At 42.3% G+C, this 25,159-nt stretch overlaps 1 protein-coding gene across 5 annotated transcripts in view; it reads left to right on the top strand.

Annotated features, from left to right (window-relative positions):
• SRGAP2 (SLIT-ROBO Rho GTPase activating protein 2) overlaps window positions 1–25,159 on the top strand; it is a 259,927-nt gene that overhangs the window by 109,760 nt on the left and 125,008 nt on the right. For all 5 annotated transcript variants that reach the window (XM_048496312.1, XM_048496314.1, XM_048496315.1 and 2 more), the window contains exon 4: window positions 9,881–10,043. In XM_048496312.1, the coding sequence (XP_048352269.1) occupies window positions 9,881–10,043 (163 nt within the window). The remainder of the gene's footprint in view (window positions 1–9,880; window positions 10,044–25,159) is intronic.

Here is a 25,159-nt window from a genome sequence, read left to right on the forward strand (position 1 = left end):
GGTGTCTGAGCCTGCAGGTTGGATTTCAGACTGTTGTGCGTATTTCATATATCATATTTGGGTTCTGTCCCTAACAAGGAGCTTAGGGAAACATATCTTCTTTGATCCTACAGTATTCCATTTTATTCTGTTCAACCTTGTGTGGTAGATCAGGCTGGGAGATAGATAGCCAGCATAGTGTAGTGGTTAAGAACAAGTGCACTCTAATCTGAGGAACTGGGTTTGATTCCCCGCCCTGCCACTTGAGCTGCGGAGGCTTATCTGGTGAACCAGATTAGCTTGTGCACTCCAACACATGCCAGCTGAGTGACCTTGGGGTAGTCACAGTTCTTCAGAGCTCTCTCAGTCTCACCCACCTCACAGGGTGTTTGTGGTGAGAGGGGAAGGGAAAGGAGATTGTAAGCCCCTTTGAGTCTCCTACAGGAGAGAAAGGGGAAATATAAATCCAAAATCATCTTCTTCTTTTTGTAAGGCACCCCAGTTTGCTTCAAGGCTCAAGGAAAATTTGAATCCAGGCCACCCAGATATAGTCACTATGTCACACTAACTGTAGAAATAACAAGTGGGGACCTGCAAGAAACTTGCAGAAGCAGTTACCGTATTCTCTCCATCTCTTCTTCCTCTCCTGTCTCCCTAATTCTCTCAGTATCTTCCTCCTGCAACCCTTTCTCTTCTTTCCCCCCATGCCTGTCTCTCTCTGTCTTTCTGCACCTACCCCATCACTCGTTCTCTTTCTGCCCCTCTCTTCTCATCCCTATTACCCTCTCACCTGCTTTCTCTCCCCCCTCCCACAGCAGCAGTGGTAGCTGTGACACCCCCAGCCACTTACCTACTTCTTCCCCCCTCCAAAGAAGCAATGGTGGCAGTGGCTCTCCCTGAGTCATGAGGGATCTCCCAACTACAGAGATCAGTTCACCTTAGGGTTGCCAGGTCCAGGTTTAGAAATTCCTGGAGATTTTGGGGTGGAGGCTTGGAATGGTGAGGTTTGAGGAGGTAAATAACCTCACCATGGTATAATGGCATAGCCCCCCACTCTCCAAAGAAACCATTTTTTCAAAGATATTGATCTCTGTCATTTGGAGATCGCTTGTAATTCTGGGTGATCTCCTGCCCTCACCTGGAGGTTGGTAACCCTGGTTCCTCTAGAAGAAATGGCTGCTTTGGAGGGTGGAGTCTGTGGCATTCTTTTGAAGTCGCTCCCCTCATTACTTCCCTAGGCTCCACCCTCACAACTCCAGCAGTTTTCCAACCTGGAGCTGACTATCCTATCTCTTCTTCACTTAACAGCAAACCTGCTTTTATCTACCCCTCTGTCTTACGTTTGTCTCCTCTTCCCCTGCAGCCTTTATCTTGGAAAACTACAGTCTTTGCCACAGTGGGGACAAAAGCAGCTTACATTAGTCTCTCCTCATCCTTTTATTATCCACACAACAACCCTGTGACTTAGATTAGACTGAAAGTATGTGACTGGTCTAGAATCACTCATTGAGCCTCCACAGCAAGATGGGGATTTGAACCTGGCTCTTCCAGAGTCCGCTCGGAAGCTCTAACTGTTACACTATAGTGGCTTTTGTAGGGTGGCTCCTGTTGAACAGTAGCAAGCATCCAGCCTTAAATCAGTCATGCACTAAAGCAGTGGTTCTCAACCTGGGGGTCAGGACCCCTTTGGGGATCGAACGACCCTTTCACAGGGGTCGCTTAACACTCTCTGCATCAGTGTTCTCCAGCTGTAAAATGGATCAATGTTAGGGTTGGGGGTCACCACAACATGAGGAACTGTATTGAAGGGTCGCGGCATCAGGAAGGTTGAGAACCACTGCTCTAAAGGAATTCTTTTTATCATTTTTGGCTTTCTGCAAACCTGGGCTCTTTTTAGGTTTGTAGAAAGATCCATCTTCCTGGTCACAATTCCTTCTCTATTAGAACATAAGATCTTAGCCTAGTGACTAGTCCTTTCTCCTCTGTATTTATGTCTAACATTTTAAAAATTGCTAGCACTTTCATTGTTCCCCCTTGGGTTAATTTTGTCAGTGTTTGAGTAAGTATTTCTTGTTTTGCCTTTCATCCTGTTGCCTAAGGGGAGACTTGTGGCTGCTGGGGTGATACAAGTGATATACAGAAACAGCAAGTGCCATCTATAGCCAATATTGATTCCTCTCAAAGCTCTGAAATCACTGTTTCCATTTAAGAAATTCCATTCAAATGCTTGAAGCCAGTAAGTAGTAACAAAAATGCAGTCAGTTTTGAAGGTTCGTTAATGTACTTCTGTATCGTAGGACTGGCAGACCTGTTCAGTCCAGTATTGTCAGCCTATTATTTGTTAACTTTGAAATCTTCTAAAGCTAGTCCACAAAGCTAAGAATTCTGAAGTGTGGGTGGCAGCCTGTTTTCTTTCTTTATCATATTATGGTATAATGTTACAATTTGCAGTAGTCAGTATTCAGAAGAGGAAGGGATACTGACCACAGATTTGATGATGCAGATGGTGGAAAACTTGCTGATGATTCATTGTACTTCAGCACAATGGTAGAGTCTTCTCTAATAAGACAATATTTTTAAGATAAGCCAGGAGAGAGCTCTGCTGTTCTAGGTGAAGGGATGGAGAGAAGACGGGGTGTGCTTATATTGTGGAGGGAGTCTGAACCAGCTTAAACTGCTTATCAACCTCACTTCAGCATGTGCGTATGTAAAGGGACGAAGGAAATATGATGTCATTGCCTTCCATGCAAGCGCACTGGGAACGGATCTTCCAGAGTCAGCAAATAAATACATAAAAATGAGGGGCTTACGACTGTGCAGTCTACTAGAAGATCCTGCTCATGGGCTGAAGGACACTGTTTAGCAACATGGTGAATGTAGAAGTCTGATCAATGCATAGAGGCAGCTCAAGAACACAGTTCTTAATGTCCTATTCGTACTAATTTTGCAGTAATCAGCTCCTAGTTTGCTATTTTTCAAAATAGGGAACAGTCTCTGTGGGGTGTCGGTTTTCTTGAATTCTGACAAGCAAAACATGAATCTTTTGTTTGACTTTAAACCTCAGAGTTTCTTAGAAGTCATTTTACTACTTTCCACACTACTCAACAGTCTTCTATAACTGCAAAGTCATTGCTAAAAGTCAAGAGATCCTGTGGAGCTAGGCTGGGTGGATAATAGAGGGATGTAGGCTATGTTGGATGGATAGTAGAGGAATGTAGCAAGAATGGGCAATTGCTTGAAATCATCCCACCCTTCACTCTCACTAGATTGAGAGGTGGTTGGCTAATTGCCCCTTCTTGTTGCCCCCCCCCAGCCACCCCCTGTGTAACATGGCATATTGTGCCCTAGTGTGTAGTGTCAGAGTTTTGGGGGAAGAGATGTTAGGCGAGACCACCATGTGATGATACAGCTTTCGTGAATTAGCTGTGTTCATGGGAGTGTGGGTCGCAGTCATAAGTCTCTTGGGCCAGGCACAAATATATGTGTGATCTCATCCATATGGAGTGGAATGCAACTTGGCAAAAGAATTTCAATGTTAATACTTCCAGCAGGACATCATATTGAGCTAGAACTGGCAGTTGTCATTGTGCATTATTAGCATTAGTGTCTTTCTTTTCAGGTATCAGAATATTACACCTTCTATTTTCATGCCCATCTCTTGTCTCTCCCCTTCTCTTATGGAAAAAGTTCATGAGACTTCCTTTCTCAAATGCCCTTCCTTTGTTTGTTTTATTCCAGATGAGCACTCAAGTCAGTGGACTTTGTCAATGCACAGCTGCTGGCTACATTCCTACCATAGCCTCGCTTAAAAAAATATTTTTATTATTGTGCCTTCCAAGTGTTACACAATGGAGTGGAAAAAAGAGCACACATAAACAAATGATAAAAGGAAACTAAGTAATCCAGCCAAGCTAGTGTGTCAAGGCAGGGGCCTCTGGAATGGGCTTTGTTCTCTAGCTCTGTTGAGGTAGGATCCAGGCTCTGTCCCCTTTAGTTCATGGAAGGCTAATGGCAGATCTTCCAAAGGATTGCCATTCATGCATTCAGCATTCAGAGACTGGATTCCACCAGTATAGCCTCTCTCTTGGGTTAAATTGCTGCTCTTGGTAGAGTAGGGTCCATGTGGTATGTCACTTTCTGTTTGTTTTAGTTATAAAGACATTTAATTTGAATTATGGTGTTGGCTCAAAACTGGTTACAGTCCCTTAATGGCCGATGCAGTGAAATCAGCAAAGCAAAATACCTGCATAAAAATGCTGCGTGAAATCCAAGGAAATAAATTTTGTTTAATAGTGCAACTGTTTAAACATTGATAAACTCACAATCAATCTAGCCTGCACAAGCATTTCTGCGTTTTGTCAACTCTGCTACTAATTTTTGAAAGGAAAAATTAACATGCTGATCTACTGTGGTGTTAGCCTTGTGTGCAGACAATTAATAGCAAGGCCAGCATTGCAAAATATGAATTCTTCACTCAGAGGTGATCACGGAATATACAGGTAACCCTTTGCCAGTTTTCCAAGCTTTGGAAAACATTTAATTGTTTATAGATGTATATAAATGGTAAACATACCCTTAACATTCAATAATTTATACGAGTCTGTATCAATTTAATCTTGTCCACCAAAAAACTTCCAGGACTTGAACAAATGTGCAGTCTATGACAAATATGTAAAAGAAGGGAGTTCTAGCTGGGAGGAAGTTTGGAAAAAACCCTTTCTTGCTTACGTACATTTTTTTATTCCAGTACAGGCCTGGTACATATACAGAATGACAAAGCTAGTGACTGTAGCAGATTAGGATGGGGACAATTTATAGAAGAGAGACCTGCCCTGAACCATGGTTTAGAGATCATTGGGGGACTACATTGGTGGTTCAGGTTCTGAATTGGAGTTTAGGTGCCTTGCTGGACTAGAAGGCAGCATTACCAGAGTTAACAGTGTTCAGATACTGTGCTAAACAAAGCTGGTGAAGTACAGTAAGAATTTGCTCCTAAACAATGTGTATGTATAGATACATAACGCAGTTCCCCATCTCACAGTCGAAGCCATAGTCAGTGCTACATTTGCTGTGGCACTTACTACTTTGGATGTGCTTGGATTGTTGGAAATGAAAAATCAATTCAGAGCAAGAAGGGTCAGTTTTTGTTTGTTTTTGTTTAAATGAAAGCTTCATAAAATTCCTGACAGTTGCTGCGTTGTTCAGAGAATATACTACATAAGATCTACAGTGCCTTTTCTTAAAGAGAAGACTTTATAAAAGTTAAAGTAAACAAATGGCTATCGTGCGAAGAATATGTGTCTTGCTTATTACATGTACCATTGCCATTAACCGTTGCTGGCATGAACCTTAAATCACTCACTAGCTTTCTTTTTCTTATATTATCTTATGAAATGGATTTGCTTTCTACAAAATATTAGTTCCACCCTACATTGTGTATGCAGACTATTGGCACACACAGATGTTTAAACACAAAAGAATTAAAGACATCCATATCTCTCAGAAATAACAGTTGCCTTGGACCTTTTTCTCTTAAATTGCTTGGAACAGTCCAGTAAAGATCCCCTTTTTCAGTAATTCATAAAACTCTGGTTGTGGTTTCTGAGTCTATTTTTCAGAACCCCTGAGGTCCCCTCAGTTCATGCTACAAGATCCTCTCACTTCCTGGCTCTGGGATGATGCAGAATCTTTGGATGCTACCCTTGCACAGTGTAACTTAAGCATAAACCTGGGTTTCCTTGGTATGGCTTTATGATGGGACAAGCACAGAACTCTGCAGGAGCACCTCTGCCTACGTTTCAGGCAACTTGGAGGCTGGCTATCACAGGACTGCTTAGGAGCAGAGTTTATACCTAGCTCCCGCTGGAACCCATGAACTACTGGGAATTAGCTGCGAGGAGGCGGGTAATCTTCTGCCTCATCAAGGCCCATGCTCTGAGGTTTAACTCTAGTTATCCCCAAGCATTTCTCACTGTACCTGTCTACTCAACAGTGGTGACAAATGAGAGGTGATTGGTTTATCTGCTTTTAATTTTTATGCAGGCATTAAGTGATCCTTCACCCAGTACCAAGGTAAACTAAAGCAGTAATCAAAACACTGAAAGCAACTAGGCTTTTGATTTTAGAAACTGAAGCAGGAAGCAAATATCTTTAAAAGCTTACTAAACCAAGAGCTATAAAATATTAAAGCTGTGTTTCATCAAACTGAAACCGAATCTTCCAGTTTCAGTTTCAGAAGATTGAATTTAAAGTGGTATGATTTACAGTTTATTTGCACATGTGGCACTTTTTGGAACTGTGCAGCATAAATAAAATCTGTTACCTATTGTGGTGGGGGAGGGGGTGGAACTTGAGTTTATTGCAGAAAGAGTATTCTTGCTGGGATAGTTTTTGAACTCTACGTTAAATTAGAATCAAGTGAGTAATAAATACCTGCAGTGAGTTTACAGTAATTTTCTGCCAGTTTCAGAGCCATGCATGTTCTGTGTGCCCTTAGATTCACAACACATGTTTGGGATCTGCTGCCTTGTACAGAATTTGTCACTCTGAGATCATCATTTTTCAATTAGACACAAAGCAAATTTTAATCTTTCATGGTCAGGAGAAAAGTTTAGAAAACAATTAAGGATTTGAGACTTCTGAAACCTGGCAAGGGGTCTCCTGGGAGTCAGATATGATACTGGGTTTCAGTGCCCTGAGCAATGTCATGTACATCTTCTGTGGTTGCTGTTCCTTAACTCTCTTGATTTCTCCTACTTCCTCCCTCCCTTGCCATTCTGTTCTGTGCAAAAATTCAAAAATATTCAAGGTTTTAAATGTCAGGGTATAAAATAAATTATGCCAGATTTTTCATCTGCCTGATTTTCTGCTTAATTCCATGGTGTGAGTCTGGGAGAGTAAATGCATAAATTATGAAAAGAATAGTAGAGCAAAAAGTTTTGACTTCATAAAATAAAATTCTAAGACATTTGATACTTGAAAAATTCATTGTTACAAGTTCAGTGTTACAAAATGGTATAACACAAGCTATGAAGAATCGTGGAGGAGGGAAATTTGGAAATCCTGCCTTGCAAAATCTCTCTTTCAGGAGTCTGTAAGCTCTCAAAGGCTTGAGTAGGGTATATGTCGCTCACCTGTTTTTCATCTCACTAACAGACTCTTAATTGTTTTTACAATGTCTCCTGGAAGGCATTCAGCCCTCAGGTGGTGTTTTTTCTTTAGAGTTTTATTATTATTTCATGATTATTTTTCAAGTAATATTTTTCTGCCACTGTTCAGTATAGGGGCTAAAATAGTTACTTCATTTGTGTTACTGAAGCAATGTGCGAAGGGGGAAAAATCATATTCCAACTCTCCTTTTGTAGAAGAGCATAGAAGAGTTATTTGTGTGGGTCAGAGTTTTGGAAACTGGCTTCTCCTTAGTAACTGTGCTGTTGCCATCAGGATAAATGGTGGTTCATCTTTGTGGCTTCTGTGCAGTCCCACATGAGATTGTGCGTATGCATGTCCATGTGTGCCTGCACAGAAGACCATCTGATGAACAGCAGTTACAGGTAAGCGCATCACAGTTTTTCAAGCTGCATTCAGGCAACATAATAAACTGTGGCTTATCGAAGGCTTTCACGGCCGGACTCAACTGGTTGTGGGCTTTACAGGCTGTGTGGCCGTGGTCTGGTAAATTTTGTTCCTGACGTTTCGCCTTCATCTGTGGTTGGCATCTTCAAAGGTGTATCACAGAGAAAAGTCTGTTTCACACTGTGTCTAGTGAGAAGGGAAAGTTTAGTGGGGTATATTGTCCATGTCCTGGGGTGGGGAACCAATCAATAAGTGTTTGGGTGGAACTTGCTATGCAAAGGTGTGGTTAAGTGCATTGTATTGCAGGTGGGGTTATCAGCCCATTTTTTAAGCACTGGTAGCCAAGCTTTACAAATTTTCAGAGTCTCTTCTTTCTTGTTGAAGTTGTCTTAGTTTTTGTGAATTTCAGTGGCCTCCCTGTGCAGTCTGACAAAGTAACCTTCCGAATTGTCCAGAATTTCAGTGTTTTCAAATAAAATGTTATGTCCAGTTTTGTTTAACACATGTTCTGCAACTGCAGATTTTTCAAGATGGGTAAGCCGACAGTGCCTTTCGTGCTCCTTAATACGAGTCTGAATGGTAGTAACGGAAGGAACATAGGAACCACAAAATGCAGCATTCAGACTCACAATAAGTTTGCTTGGGAGGGGCAAATACTGTGGGTATGAGGTATAAGGCCTTTAAGGCCTTACGCGGCCTGGGACCCTCGTATCTTCAAGACCGCATCACCCCATATGTTCCCACACGGCCTCTTCGTTCGGTAGAGGCCAATCTACTGGTGGTCCCTGGCCCCTCGATGATGCGGCTGGCCTCCACACGGGCCAGGGCCTTTACAGCCCTGGCCCCGGCCTGGTGGAACGCTCTCCCACCAGCTGTTCGGGCCCTGCGGGACCTTGGTGAGTTCCGCAGGGCCTGCAAGACGGAGCTGTTCCGCCGGGCCTTTGGAGAGTCCAGCCGCTGATGGTGCCCCCTTCCGCTGGCCCCCTTCCGCTGGCCCCCTTCCGCTGGCCCCCTTCCGCTGGCCCCTTTCGCTGGCCCTTCCGCCGGCCTCTACATCTGGGCCTATAACATCTATCTAGACCTACCGTTCTCCCTGGGGGTGGAAGAATTTAATATTAGGCACCGGGCGCCACCTACACCTATGCCTATATTTATTTTACATTTAAATGCTAATGTTTAGCTAGTTTTCGCTGCTTTTATAAGTTTTAGCCTATTTATGATGTTTTAAAATTGTATTTATTATCTGCTGTACACCGCCCAGAGCCCCTCGGGGATGGGGCGGTCTAGAAGCCCAAAGTATAAATAAATAAATAAAAATAAATAAACTGGGTGCCCCATCTCCTGTTAGCTCCCATTGGAAACAATGGGGGATGGGGGCACCCCCTCTGGGTGTCTATAACTTTGGTCCCCTTAAACTAAAATTCACCAAACTCGGGTGGTATCATAAGGACAGTCTCTGGATGATACCCTGAAATTTTGGTGTCGCTAGCTTAAAAAAATGTGCCTCCTGCAGGCCGAAACATGAAAAAACTCCAAAAAATACCCCCCAAAAGCCCAAATATCTTGCATTCAGATTCGTCCATATTTGGGCAGGACATATTCAGCCAATTTTTACCCGAATATGCTGGAATTTGCCCAGATTCAGGCCGAATCTGGTATTCTCCTGGAAGCAACTTAGGGCATATTGGATTGCGAGGGATTCCCTGATTGTACTGCAGGGATTCCCCTCGCTCTCATAGCCCGCCCGCCTTCATCCCTCCGCCTGAGACCATTCACAAGTCCTCAGTGGAGAAGACCAGGGCAGCCACCCGAAAAGGGTCTCAGGCTGCCCAGAATGTCTAGGGCAAGTCAACCCTTCCTCCCCACTTCTTTCTCAGTTTTTCTGAGTTCCTGAGATTTTAAACTCTGAAACAAGATAAAATTTTTGCATCTCTAATATACCCTCCTTGTCACTTTCTGATTGTCACCTTTCCCCTTTCCATCTAGCTACTTCAGTGCGATCCTCAAACTGCACTCTGACGCAAAATATGTACAAAATGTTGTACATACACTCTTCTTGTCTTGTGGTTTGCTTATCTTTTAAATTTTCCCTTAGTAAAGCCTGCATACTCTGAAGTACATTACTACCTGGCTAGTCATCACTAGCAGGAAAAGTGATAAGGAGTGAAGACAGAAAGGAGTAGGGGGTGCATCAATTTTCTTTTGTTTAATGACTTTTACTCTCTTAAAAGGTCTGTAGTTTATTAAAATTATAGTGTTGTGCTTCAAAAGCACATCATACCTGCCTCTGCTAATAATCGTCTTGCTCTTTGTGTTTTTCCTACAGAAAAGACCAGAATGTTCTTTCACCTGTCAACTGCTGGAATCTTCTCTTAAACCAGGTGAAACGAGAGAGCAGGGACCATACCACATTGAGTGATATCTACCTGAATAATATCATCCCTCGATTTGTTCAAGTCAGTGAAGACTCTGGACGACTTTTCAAGAAGGTAATATTTTGATTGCAAAACAGTTTTGTGGCTGTAGAAATGCTGTCGGAAATACATATCTTTGTTGCTGTTAGAATCATCCCAGGGTGACATAATGTAGATTTGCCTAATGAGATTTTACCCAAATTTTATGTAGCTGCCACCATTCAATGCTTCTCTGAAGTGTCCTTTCCTAAATTTGTAAGATATATTCCACAATCAGCCCTGGCAATTCTAAGTGATACATTGATTTGTAAAAGAAAACTAGTTCAACTTTTTTTTTCAAAAGTAAATTGAAAGTGGCAGTGAAGGAGTATGAGATTATATATTATGAATGTATAGACTATTTTCCAGTGGAAAGACCCTCGCCCAACTCTACTCAACAATAATGCACTTATGTCTTCAGATAATTTTCTTTTTGGTTGCAGCGTATGGCTAGCTGTTGTGTTGAACTGATTATAGTATTATTACATATCGTGATTTTCTCTTTTGGTTTATTATTCTGAAGACAATACAAAAGAAAGAGACCAAAATGAATTGTGAAAGCATTCTCCACATGCAGTAATGAATAATCACAGAAAAGCAAGTTAATGTGTTCTTCGCGTTTGTTGAGAATCTTGTTTTTATTTTTTGCAAAACTTTTCATGATCATGCTCTGACAAGTCAGCTTCATTACAATCAATCCTTCCTTCATCGAAAAGGATACAGACCCAGTGGCGCCCTGTCTCCCCTGTTACCGGCGGGGCCCCCGGGTCTGTCCCTCCTATCCCTTCCCAGATGATGTCAGGCCCCTCCTCGCCCCTGGTGACTGGGGTTTTTCCTAAATTTGTTAAATGTTGCTGCCACAGGGTGGCGAGGCCCCTAACTTTCCTTACAACTGGGTCCCTCCTCGCCCCCTCTTCCACAGAGTACTAGGCCTACCCTGTCTCTTCCTTAAGTGGTGGGCCTCTCTGCTGCCTCTGGCTCCCTGCCTCCTCTAAACTCTCTGCTTCTCTTCTTCTCCTACTTCTCCAAAGTTATGGACCCTCAAAATGTAGCCCCATCTACTATTAGCTCCCATTGGAAACAATGGGGGATGGGGCACCCTCTTTGGGGGTCCATAACTTTGGACCCCTTGAACCAATCTTTACCAAACTTGGGTGGTATCATCAGGAGTGTCACCTGATGATATCCTGAAATTCTGGTGCCGCTAGCCTAAAAACTGTGCGCCCCTAGCGGCCGACAAAATAAAAACCCTAAAACCCCTGCATATCTAAGGGACCGTCTCTCCCTATATCGCCCTTCTAGGCCCCTCCGTTCATCGGAGGCGGACCTACTGGTGATCCCTGGCCCCAAGACGATCCGGCTGGCCTCTACAAGGGCCAGGGCTTTTACGGCTCTGGCCCCTACCTGGTGGAACAGGCTTCCAGGTGAGATCAGGGCCCTGCGGGATTTACAAAGTTTCCTCAGGGCCTGTAAAACGGACCTGTTCCACCAGGTGTTTGGCCAGCCGGGATGATATCAACTGCAACAAAAAGCAAACATCTGGCCTCCCGTGGGTTCATAAAAGGGGGAATAGAATAGCTGAAGCCATCTCTAGTCTAATATTTTATGTATTTTAATTAACTTATATATATGATGTTTTAACTTTTTATTTTGTTGGAAACCGCCCTGAGCCTTCGGGGAGGGCGGTATACAAATACAATCAATCAATCAATCAATCAATCAATCAATCAATCAATCAATCAATCAATCAATCAATAAAATATTTTTAAAAATACAACTGACTCGTGTATAAGTTGAGGGAGGCTTTTTCAGCACAAAAATGTGCTGAAAAACTCGACTTATACATGAGTATATATGGTACATGTTGAATGGATGGTTATTATAAAAGAAATGCAGAGTTAGTGATGAAGAATAGAAAGCATCAGCCCTAGTTAAGATTTCTTGAAAGAGGAAGGCTTCTATTACCAAGTTCTTCTTCCACTCTCACTATCTCATTAGCAATTTCTTTGATATCTACATTTATTTATTTATTTATTTTTATTTATTTATTAATTAAACTTTTATACCGCCCCATCCTCTAGGGGCTCTGGGCGGTGTACAGCATAAAACATGGTAAAACAAGTCACTAAAATCTTTAAAACAGCGGTAACAAACATTAATAGTAATCCATAAAATAGCTTAAAACTCATAAAACAGCAAAAAACCATAATACATAATAAAAGGCGTCCGACCCCATTTGGATCTTTATATGTTGCAGAAGACAAAATAATCTTTGCATCAATGTTCATTCATTCTCTTGAACTACCTGCCTTGAAACTACTATCTGCAGCTTCTTCTCATCCATGTGCTCTGGATCTGATCCCATGCCACATGTCTTAACATATAAGATCTGAGTTCTGTGACTGGAGTTATATACCTCTGGTCTGGTGCTGTGATTAGCTTCAGATTTAGTCAGAATCTGTCCCCCATGTTATAGCTGCAGGGGCAGAAAAGGAGGAGGTGGAAGGGCAAGTTTGCTGGGGCTCCCAGTGGAAACATTTTGTAATTGGCACCTTCAAACAAGGGAAACATACTATTGTCTGTTGTGGGACTGATCCCTGGATCATCACAGGATTCTTGCTAAGGTCTGCTCCTCTATTGTTGTGTCTCCATTTCTGCTCAGTTTCCCTTCCCCTTGTACTATAGGAAACTTGGTGACCTAAGGATAATGACAATTGGAGCCTGTCAGCAGTAGCCTCACCCTAGTGTAATAATAAGGCTGTACCAATATGATTTGTTTTTTATTAGAATAGCTTGTGTTCCAGTGGCCTGAGGGAGCTCAAGACTATTCCGAGCCCACACAGTGGGCATAAAAGGAGAAGAGGTTCATTCTCAGTTTATTTAAAAACATTTTTAAAAAATCAAAATGACTAGTTTAAATGCTATATATTCCCCCAGTAGCGTGTGCAGGTATAGTGTACAGTCATGGCATAGCTGATGAGAAATGACATCAAGAAAGTAACTGCCTTCTATACCATTTTGTGAATCTGTTTGTTTTTTCATAAATCCATTTTTTAAAGGGATAGGAATGCTGACTTCCTTATGATCTTGCCTGCTGGCTGTTGTTGTCATGGAAAGCCCTACTCTGTGTGCCACTGTTATCTGAAGTAAAGTGAATGGTCATTTGTATCCAACATTTTTGGACCGCCCAGAACAAAATTTCAGGGAAGCTCAGTGGGTTGCAGAGGAAGTGGGAAAAGTCCATCTCTACAAGATGCACTCTGATAGCTGATCTTATTGAGTCCATGCAAGAGGTTTTTCTGTGCTGATCATCTGAGTTATGAGACAACCTTGACAAATATTTGGCCGGCATCAGCTAAAGAAGTATTGCTTTACCTAGGATTTCTCTTTTTTAAAATATGTGATGGTTGATTATTTATTTCTAATGTTCTATAAACAGTCTTGGGGGTCTGGGCTGGAAAAAAGTATAAGTTTGTGCATTTCATGATCATTATTGGCACTGCTGCCACATGACGTTGCCCAAGTAATCCTATCCAGAGAATTTGAGGAACTGAACATTCTCCTCTGTGTTTCTGTTCTCATTGACCTTTCAAGTGAGCTTGTTTTTGTTTCCTGAAGCAGCAGGAGCATCACTCTTTGTTTTCAAGCAATATGGAGGCATCACTTTCATTTGACCTTCTGAAACTTTCATTAATTAAATTACAGTTGAGTAAGTACTTACATGGGATTATAGAGTTACAGGCATCCTTTAATTCCTTAATCCGTGTAGTGAATAAGTAGTCATTCTGAGTCTTGACAACAGCTTACTAAGCAAACTGGCTGATAAGTGCTGAGGACTTTCTTAGCTAGGTGTTGTAAGCTACTAGGCTCTTCTGATTAGAAACAATGATTCCCACCCCCCTTTTTCTGGTAATTTCAAGATGTTAACTTCAGTTTGACCATCACAGGTTAAGCTGCGCATTGTAACAGTGATCACTCTTGCACTAACATGATTTGTCAGTTTAAATAATAGACCTAAGCAGTGACCCAGGAGGCTGGGTGTACAAAGTCTAGTCTTATAACCTTTATCTAGTCTTATAACCTTTATAGGCCAATGATAATGCCAGTTTGTGTCTGCCAGACTGACACATAGCTGCATTATGGCTGTATCTGCACTTTACTGTATAGGGGCTCACAATTTGTTAAGTATGCTGTCATTTCTCCACTCTTTCTTCCTTTTGCAATTGCTATTTGATAAAATTGGCCATCACTTATAGCTTACATTGCTGCATGGGCTGCGGGTGATAAAGATTAATAGCTAGGGACATTTGGCTAGAGACTGTAATTGCAGGATAATTACATTTACATTAAAACTGGACACGGGTGAGCTGAAGCCAGGGTCAAACAGGTCTGCCCCCAATCTCTACATGGAGATGGGGGCAGGGCAAGCTAGCTGACCTCATTCCCAAACCCCATGTGGAGATGGGGGTAGGACAAGCCAGGCTGGCCCTGCTCCCAGACCCCTTGTGAAGATGGAGTCGGGGCGAGCTGAGCTGACCTTGCTTACCAATGTTCAATTGCACCCCTGCCCTGAACTCCACAGGGAGTTTGGGACTAGGTGCAGTTTCGGGGGGAGGGGGGAGGTACAGCCCTACAATGCACCCCCAAAGAAATGGCACTTGGGGCTCCAGCCCCCCTGTGCTCCCTATCTATGCCACTGAGGCCTTTGCTGGAAGAAGAAGCTGCTGTCTGGTTAGTGGATTTATTCTGTATGGGGGCACCTGAACTTGAGGTATTTGATGATTTCCTGGCTGCCCTGTGAGCTCTCTTTGAGGACCCTTTCCAGGAAGAGTGTGCCCACACCTAGCTGCAGCAGTTCCAGGAGGGGTCCCTGTTGGGGAGTTTGCTTATGCAAACGAATTCTGCTTGCCAGCAAGGTGCTCAACTGGGTGGAGGGTACCAGGGTCCAATAATTTCATGATGGCCTGAACCCAGAGATACTGCAGTGGACCCTCATGCAAGACACCCCCCAAACTATGATGGGATGGGTGAGGTTGGCCAAAGAAATTGAAAACCACACCCAAGCAGTGAAGCTGGCAAAGCAGCAACAGGGCAGGGGCCAATGATCAGAGAGGGAGTCTGCCCTATATATTAATCTTCTAGAGGTGAGAGTGATCTTTTTCCTGGCAAGTGGATCCTACTGGCAACAGACAACATGACCACAACATTCTACATAAACGAACAGGGAGGGACAGGTTCACTGACCTTGTGTACAGAAGTCACCTGCATTTAGCATTGATTTGGCAAAGATGAAAACAAGGTTGCACTAAACTGTAACTGTTGTTCATGGACTTGTCTTCTATTCAGGCACACATCCCTGTCTCCTTTTCCCACAGTAGGCTGCTCACACTGAGGGCCTGTCTTCTCCTGTCTTCTCCAAAGGGAGAACTGAGGGGTAGGTATCCCTGTATCCATCATGTGTGGCTTGGGCAGAAAATGCTTGCATGAGATGCAAGGGAGGGGAAGCGCTCCTAATACTCCAAAACCTCTAGGAAGCTTCAGATTCTTCAACTCAGCAAATAGTCTGCACCTGCACAGTCCCACATATGCCTGCACAGAAGACCATACCATGAACAACCGTTACAGGTAAAGGCAACCTTGTTTTCCTTTCCATTCCTGAAGTACCTTTTGACCCCACACCCAACAGAATAATTTCTGGAGTCGCAGGAGGGAACAGCTGTTTGGGTCAGTGGACTGAAGTGAAGAGGAGCAAGGAATGACATGGATTCCTTTCCTCAGCAGAGCTGAATTTCCAGAAGGGAAAAGGAGAGTGATTTCCTTTTCTTTTCTTTCATCATGCCAGCCCTTCCCCTCCCCAAACCATGCAGCTATTCCTCCACACAGGGTGCCCGGGGAGGGGTGTGTGTGTAAATTGGGCTGCAAGAAATGAAAGGAACAGGAGAAACTCTGTTCCAACACAGAATGGTGGGGTGCTGCCCATTGTAATTTAAAATGGTATGTGTAAATACCTCCAGTTTCTCTTTCACTGACTGAAGGATTGGGGGTTTTCCACCTACCTAATAACTTTGTACAGACAGGAGCTGTTACTTGTCAGGGAACAAACTGTATGGATTTAGTGGTTAGATGAGAGGTTTGCCAAGTTGGTTAAATGCCAGGACAGTTTCATATGTTAACTTGGTTTCTGCTTGTTGTATGTCACTAGCACATAATTCTTTGCATCAGTCCCTTCTGGGGAATCTTTTTAGAGTGACATGTGATATGCAAATTGGAAATATTATGTGACTGAACCCAGAGCCACTGGTGATTGTACTCTTTGCAAGAAAGCCGTCAATTTCCTGCATCACAATCAACTTGACGAGTGTGAATGAGTATGTCTACTGATAAAGGCCAAATATATAAGTGCTTATGGGAGCAGATTTGTTAAACAGTTTGACTATTCCCTCGTTTACTGCAGAATTATAAATGAAATAATACCACAGATAGCATATCATTTTTATGTGTGGCGTTTTGAAAGCTTAAATGGGTTTGTGATTATGTGTCCTTGCAGATGTTTAAAAATGGCTAGCTTGTTTTTCCATCACCCTTTTAGTTACTATTCAAGTGGAATAGGGTAGTTCATATCCAGCTGTTTAAGTATTGATTAAATGGCCCTGACTTCCTGTTTTTTTTTTTAAAAAAACTTTTCTTAGAGGTCTTAATTTTGTTAAATAAGACATCCTTGCAATACAAATACAGTGAAATTGCTACTGTTTGGCTTCTTATAAATCTCTTAATTGTTTACCTTGTGGCTACAGCAGTTGCTTACTTCTGCTGAGACGAAACTGCTTTTCAGACCTAAATGGGCTGTTTGAATGTTTCCGTTACAGTTGCCCAATAACTATATGTGGGTGGGTGAATGGATCCTGACCTCAGTGAGGCACAGGGCCTCATTGGCAATCACTTCCACTAGACTGGGTTCTCTATATTCAGCTTCTCCTGGGCTCATTCTGCACAGCATATTTATAATGAGTTGCAGTCATTATAAATGAACTGGTTTTCCCTTTTGATGAATGGAAAAGGAATTCATTTATAACGATTTTCAACTTGTTATAAATATGCTGTGTGGAATACACATATGTTTCTCAACTAGTTCATATTGAACTATCTTGGCACAAATACTTCCAAGTTTTTGTGTTAAAAGGAATAGCCTGCAGAAAGTTGTCCACCAAGGATCTGTTAGTTTTCCATCACTTAGTTCCAGAGGTATATTTTTCCTGCAATTTCTTGCCTTAGCCCCCTCCCACCTCTATAATATTTATATTATATTTTCAACATTCTGTATTACCTGTGTTGAGTATTGCTTAATATAATAATCTTGGATCATAATAAAGATGAATGTAATATAACACTTTAGCCTCTTTGAGTTATATCTTCTTCAGCAATTATAGCTAGAAACCATTCCAGAATGATTATCCTAGCTTCACTGTTAGCTCTGCTGTGGTAACTAATGTATCATTTGGATGATATGCAATGAATTAAGGAAGTGTTGTAATTGGTACTATAGATTATGGTACACTGAAAAAGAGGTCTCAGTGGTAAAGATTCGTGTCTAGTTTATGTGTGTTATCTATCTAGTTTTTTGCATCAAATATAGCCCAACTCTTGAGAAATCATGCAGTGGAAGCTAAAGCCATATGCTGTTCTCTTGCATGTAGGGCAAAGTTTCTCTGTTCTGCCTGTCATCCATGGCAAATGTGGTGGTGGTGAAAGTTTTGTCTCTGAGACCAAAGAATGGCCTTTGGAATGATCTTTAATATGCAGTTCCTTTCTTTAACTCCATCTTTCCTCTGTGCTTTGTCCTGAACAAATTGTAGAACTGTGTGGACAAGGAAGGCAGATGAAGTCATGTAATAGCAACAATGGCTGTTGCTGCACTGATCTGTTGGTCTGGGTTGGATCCAGTGGTGGGATTCTAAAATTCCAACCACCGGTTTGTTACCTAGCTTAGGGAAGCATAACAGGCTTGTCCCCCCCACCGCCCCCCATTCACCGCCCACTTACCTGACTACTGTGTTGTGCCCCCCCTTTCTGATGTTGGGCGGGGGGAGGCGAGGGAAGGTAGTGGCTGCGGGGGGGGCATGCGGCCTTTGCTTTGGGGGAGACCTGTTGGAGCACCAGCAGGCCACCACCCTAGCAGGCTGTGCACGGCCCAATTGGCTGGGGGCCAACTGGCTGTCGATCGGGCTGTATGCAGCCTTTGCTTTGGGGGAGGCCTGCTGAAGGCCAGTAGGCTGCCACCCCAGCAGGCCATCCCACATGTGCAGCCTAATCAGTGGCCGGGCAGCCCCCACAGATCAGGCCATGCACCTCAGGGCCGGTGGCGCGGCCCGATCTGCAGCCACCCTTGTGGGATTTCAGCCTGTTAGCTACTTTTTTGACTGAATCCCACCTCTGGTTGGATCCCCATGCTAGTATGAACAGTCAGTTGTCTCCTTGCACTTTTGTTTGAACCCAGGGGCAACTAACATTTTGACTGTTTGGCTCGTTTTTGAACTGGGCAAAGGGATATTTGAAGTGTGTGTTTATTTATTTGATTCTATTTAGCTCTAAATGAAAAACTCCATATCTAGCACTATATTCCTGGAAATAGTGAACAAAGGGGTGCTCTGAATCAGTGCTTAATCACAATAAGGTTTGGTGGTGATCAACTACATAGGGCTCATTTCACTCAAGAGATCAGCTGCTGCAGTTCTGTACCAGATAAAACAAAGTCTTTTTCAAGTATAATTTGAAGGCAAGTCTGTTGCTTATAATCTAGCCCTCTGGCAATGTTGGCCTGCGTGGCTGTGATAAGGTCTGTATAAGACTCACTTATAGCCTCTGGTCCTTATCACAGAGAGAGGAAAAATGCATCCTGTCACATCTAGTATCTATTAATCCTAAGACAGCAACAGATCCCAACCCATAAGAAAGGATCCAGTCTTTTATGCAGTCAGCAGAAAAAACTGCTGTCGCTTTCTGTGAAATGTTTTTCATGTTTTCAGACATTGGAAGTAGGTAGGCCTGGCCCTCCAATGGGAATTGTAGATGATGCAACAATTTTTTTTGTTTCTCACTGCAAGATCCTTCTTGTTTTGAGGGGAAGGTGTTAGAAGGATGGGGCAGGTATGTTAGCTGTCAGGTTCTGGCATGTTTTTTCTTTAATATGATTAACTTTCAAATTTCCAGAAGTGATTATATGTGGGTCTCCTGAAGCTTTTCACATGTCTGTTAGTTTCTGCCTGCTTTGTCAAGTCTGGTTGCTGTTGCAAAAAACCTGCTGTATGGTGTGCCTTCCTATCACATGATTAAGGGCTCTTTTTCAGGGCTGTGATACCATGAAGGGTCTTATTTGTTTGAGCACTAGATGGAAGGCTGCCAACCACTTCAAAGGTATCTTTGCTGATAAAGGAAGTTGAGTTGATTGCCAAAGCCAACATTTGAGTGTTGTCTGAGTCGCAATGTGTTGCTGACATTGACATTTCTCGCTGGCTCCCAAGACTGTTTACTACTCTTCTCCAGCCTCCCCTTAGAATGTCTGTTTAGCCACCAGGAATACCAGTGTGTTGTGGGTGCTGAGGATAAGAATGAAATTGTTCTGGAATAAATGGAGAGAAAGGAATATTTAAAATGACTAAACAATGCTATCAGTGTATTTTAACGTAAAATTATGAGGTCTTTGGTGTTGAAGAGAATATGTTAATCATATGGAAAAGCAGATACCAAACCTTGGCTATCTAAAGCTTGAGATCAGCTTTGAACTGGATCAAAATATCCTGGGAAAGGATCAGTTATTTCTTTTCTCCTTGTAATAAACTGTTTCTGGTTGAATCCTGCCAGCTTTTCCATTGGTGACAGAGGGAAGAGGGCAAGGGACCTTTGACCACCAGAAAGGCTATGCCAGGGGTAGGGAACCTGCGGCTCTCCAGATGTTCAGGAACTACAATTCCCATCAGCCCCTACCAGCATGGCCAATTGGCCAAGTGGATAAAAGCCATGTGGGATGAGGGCTATGGTGAGGTATGGAACTCAGTGAAATCAAGTGGAAAAGCTGGTAGGGTAGGATCCAATTCATTGTTTTATGAAGTTCACGTGTGAATTCCTACCCACTGGCTTAAGATAGGTTCTGATCCTGTAGTTGCCTCTCTTGGAAGAACAGATTTCTTTGCTATTACTTTAATTCTTATTTTGTAGTTTTTTTCAGATTTTTTCTTTTTTAAGTTTGAGGAGTAGAAGTTGCTGATTTATGGCAGCTTGAGCATTGCCAAGTATACTGCTTAGTAGAACTGTGTTCTATCAGTTTTCACTCCCTTCAAAGTAAAAGAGACACATAGCATGGAGCACATTCATTGGTAGTCCCTTCCTTTTCAGTTTTTTTCTTTTACCTTTCAGGGTTTTTTTTAATACAGGACTGTGATTTCTGTCCATGGCACTACCATTATATTTTGATTTTAAGCAATTTTTAGGTACTTTGATGGTAATATTATTTCCACAAACAGTTGCTTAAGGAAAAGGGTCTTTACAATCTTGTTCCCATTATCACTGCGTTGGCAACTGTCATAGAACAGAGTTGGGAGAAAAACAAAGATGTCCCTGAACTGAACAGTTTTTGACAAGGTTTACAGAATCTCTTATGTATGTGCCAGATTTTGGCATGAAGAGCTTGGCTGCACAATCATATTTCAGCCTATTAAGTATTTCGTTTTATGCCTATACTAAAACTGCCTGCCTCTAGACAAAAAATGCAGTCTGGGGCCAACAAAACTGGATTACCTCTTCATTTAAGAAACAAAAGTATTTGCTGTTCTGCTTAGTTTCTGAGCAGACAGGTTTTCTTCCATTTCCATTTGCTGGCTGACTTAAGCATATAGAAACAAAAGAGAAATCTGAGAACTGAAATCTGCTTATATAGTCTCTTTGATTGCACAATTTATTTTCACACACTAGTGGACTCCTAAGGCACAGTATCTCCTGAAGTGAAAGATTAAGGGAGTATCGCGAGTACACGTATTTGAAGAAGTCAAGCCAACTCCACTTCCTTTACACGAGCCTTCTAGGAACAAGAATCTTTGTCCCCATGACACTGTTTCCTCCACATGCCCATCCAGCGTCTAAGTTGAAGTTGCATTATAAGACTTAATTGCAGAAAGGCTGCACTTGTGAATTCGTTCCTTCTTCCCAGTTCAGAACCTGACAGTCTTGTATCAACCAGAACACATGTGCAATGGGACTATAGTTAAGAATGCCTTCTCTTTCCTTTGCTTCTGCACTGAGGACCACTTGCTTCTCACTAATCTCCGTAGGAATTCTGCACCTGTGGTTAGAGCACAGGTTCAAGACCATGGCAGCTGTGAAAAAGGCAAACACTATGCTGGGGATAATTAGGAAAGGAGTTGATAATAAATCTGCAAAGATTGTCATGCCCTTATATAAAGCAGTGGTGCAACCGCACTTGGAGTACTGTGTTCAGTTCTGGTCGCCACATCTCAAAAAGGATATCAAAGAGATAGAAAAAGAGCAGAGAAGGGCAACGAGGATGATTGAGGGATTGGAGCACCTTATGAGGAGAGGCTGCAGCGTTTGGGACTCTTTAGTTTGGAGAGGAGACGTCTGAGGGGGGATATGATTGAAGTCTATAAAATTATGCATGGGGTAGAAAATGTTGACAGAGAGAAATTTTTCTCTCTTTCGCATTCATTGAAAATGCTGGGGGGAAGATAAGAAAAGGAAACACTTCTTCATGCAATGTGTGATTGGTGTTTGGAATATGCTGCCACAGGAGGTGGTGATGGCCACTAACCTGGATAGCTTTAAAAAGGGTTTGGACAGATTTATGGAGGAGAAGTCGATCTATGGCTACCAATCTTGATCCTCCTTGATCTCAGCTTGCAAATGCCTTAGCAGACCAGGTGCTCAGGAGCAGCAGCCGCAGAAGGCCATTGCTTTCACATCCTGCATGCGAGCTCCCAAAGGCACCTGGTGGGCCACTGCGAATAGCAGAGTGCTGGATTAGATGGACTCTGGTCTGATCCAGCAGGCTAGTTCTTATGTTCTTATGTTCAGAGTTCTCCAAAGAGACTCTTAGAGGTTTCTAGGACTAATAAGTTTCCTGAACACCCCACCCCAGCAGGGAAAAGTCCCAGGCTCTTTCAGAAGTACCCTAGTGAACCAGTTAAGCAACTGCACTGCTAGCCAAACCAGATGTCTAAGTGTACATGCTGTGGAAAAAACCATGCACAGCGAACAGTGTGTCCTACAAAGGCTGTAGAATGGTACAGGTGCAAATGAATGGGACATTTTGCTATAATTTGCAGCACTTGTGGTATAAGAGAAGTTGCATTCAAAGAGGGTCCCTCTGACATGATATTTTTGGGACCAGTCTGCTCCAAACCCATAACTGACCCATGGGTGGTTTCTTTGCACATTTTTGGTTTTACTTTAGAATTAAAAATTGATACTGGAGCTCACATGAATGTAATTTCAAAGTTTGTGTACAGGTGCCTCAAGAACCTTCTTCACCTTTACCAAACCTCTTTCATATTCTCTAACCCAGAGAGAATCGCATGGGTTGAGTGGCATGGGTTATTTCCAGTCTCAAACCCAATTTCAAGGAAAGGGCTACAGCTTCAAAGTCTATGTGATCAAAACTTGATCCAGTAACCTCCTGAGCAGAGTTACAGCTGTTGCAACGGGCTTAACCTATCATCTAGATGGCTTTATCTTAGAGTCTTAACAGAAATTGGGAACTGTACAAATGCCTCCTCTCATAAAATAAGGCTAAAAGACAACACTATGCCCTACAGCACTGCTAGATTCATATCAGTACCTCTGCTTCCAAAAGTGAAAGCTGAATTGGTCAGATTGATTCACTGTGACTGAACCAGTCACAGAGCCTACAGATCGGTGTGCCTCGATTGGTGTACCTAAGAAAGATGGTTCAGTGTGTATCTGTATTGACTTAAAAGCATGAACACTTTATCCGTCCAACTATCGGCAGCATCCTTCCAAGATTAGCCAGTGCCCATATATTTTCATTGCTGGATGCTGCAAGTGGATTTTGGCAGATTTGCTTGGAACCAGAAAGTACAAAACTAACCACTTTCATTAGTCCTTTTGGTGGATATTTCTTTCACAGGTTGGCATTTGGAATTTCCAGCACTCCAGTGTTATTCCAGAGAGAGATGACTCACCTGTTAACAGCACCTAGAAAGTATCTGTTTACATGGATGACATTTTGGTCTATGGCCATAAAGGAGGACAGCACAATGCTTGACTAAACAAAGTCTTTCACACCTTACTGAAGGCAACTCTGCAGCTAAACAAAGCTAAATGTTTCCTATGCCAGAAGTCTCTCAACTTTCTGAGACATCATATTGATGGATACGGTGTTTAATCTGACTTAAAGAAAATAGAAGTGATCCTAGACATAGATCCTCCCACTAACGCTACAGAACTTAAAAGCTTTTTAGGCATGGTACACTACCTAGGCAGGTTCTCACCAAACTTGCCTGAAGTCCTATGTCCTTTGAATGACGTGGTAAAGTCTGATATATCCTGACATTGGAATTCATGTCAAGTAGAGTTTGCAAAAATAACACAATTATTAACCAACCCACCTGCATTAGCATATTATGATGTCAGTCGACCTGCTGTTGTCTGTGGTGATGCAAGTAACTGTGACCTCGGTGGAATACTCCTTCAAGCATATGATGGTAAAATGAAACAATTCTCATTTTGTTCCAGAACTCTCACTGGTGTAGAAACTTGATATGTGGAGATAGAAAAAGAATGTTTTGCAGCATCAGACTTGTGAATGTTTTTCCAAATGTCTCTTTGGTCTGTCTTCCTTCCAACTCTTTGCTGTCCACAACCTCCTAGTAAAATTGATAAACAGCAGAAATTTGGATAAATGTCAAAGACTCCTTTTATGTATGATGAGATTTAATGCTTCAGCAGAATACCGTCCAGGTAAAACTCTAGTTGTTGCTAATACATTGTTATGGCATCCACTGAAGACTATCGAAGCTGACCCTGTTGTTCTTATTGAAGAAATCGAATGTTATGAAGCCATTTTGCATGACTTTTGAAGTTTCTCCTTAACCAGTTACAAACCCTTACTGCTTCTAATGCAGAGTTGCAGAAAGCCATGACCAACGTATCCAAAGGATGGCCAAACATGCCTGCTGTCTGCCACTTGTAGTCAGTTCTTATTTTGCAGAGCATGGATGTCTTACTGTGTATCAGGGACTTGTTTTCCATGGTGAACATATTGTTTTTCCTACTGAGAAAAGGCAATACATACTACACCAACCTCACAGTGGACATCAAGGCATTACCAAATGCAGAAAATGTGCACTGGTTTCCATCATGTGACCATGAATTAGCCAAGATCTTACATCTCTCATACAAAAATATACGTTTTGTCAGAAAAAATAAGCCTTCCTAAAGGAAATTACCATAGTGGTCCATTACTTTTTAGATCCTTGGAAAGGATTGGTGCAGATGTTTGTATACTACAAAGTTGAAACTCTTCTGTTGTCATTGATTATTTTTCCAGATTTATAGAAATTACTTCCTTGATAGACATGTCAACTCCCACAATCATTATTTGTCTGAAAAAATATATATTTGCCAGATGAGGTTGTCCAGATGTACTGATGTTTTACAATGCACCTCAGTCTGCAGGAAGAGAATTTGCGGAGTTTGCAGAGACATATCAGTTTGATTCCTCCCCTCAGTCAAATGGAAAAGCAGAGAGAACTGTGGAAACTGCAAACCAAATCTTATAGCAAGATCAGTTCCTTGCTTTATTAGCCTATTGTGCTACTCCTATAAATGCTACAGGACACAGACCTGAACAACTAATAAAGGATCATCTGAACAACTAATAAAGGATCACTTCCTACTTTAGAGACAGCCTTTTACCCTTAGTGGCTCAATTTACACAGTCCATATTAAATGTCAAACAGCCAAAGCAGGATGTAAAAGATATTATGATCAACATTATGGAGCTCACACATTGCCATCACTTCCAATAGGATCACAAGTAAACATGAAACTGGATGATGACAGAAATGGTCCAATCCTGTGGTAGTCAAGGAACAAAGCCAAAACATCACAATCATACCTTGTAC

Source organism: Sphaerodactylus townsendi, linkage group LG05 (assembly GCF_021028975.2).
Source record: "Sphaerodactylus townsendi isolate TG3544 linkage group LG05, MPM_Stown_v2.3, whole genome shotgun sequence".
In the NCBI taxonomy this organism is placed as follows: Eukaryota; Metazoa; Chordata; class Lepidosauria; order Squamata; family Sphaerodactylidae; genus Sphaerodactylus; species Sphaerodactylus townsendi.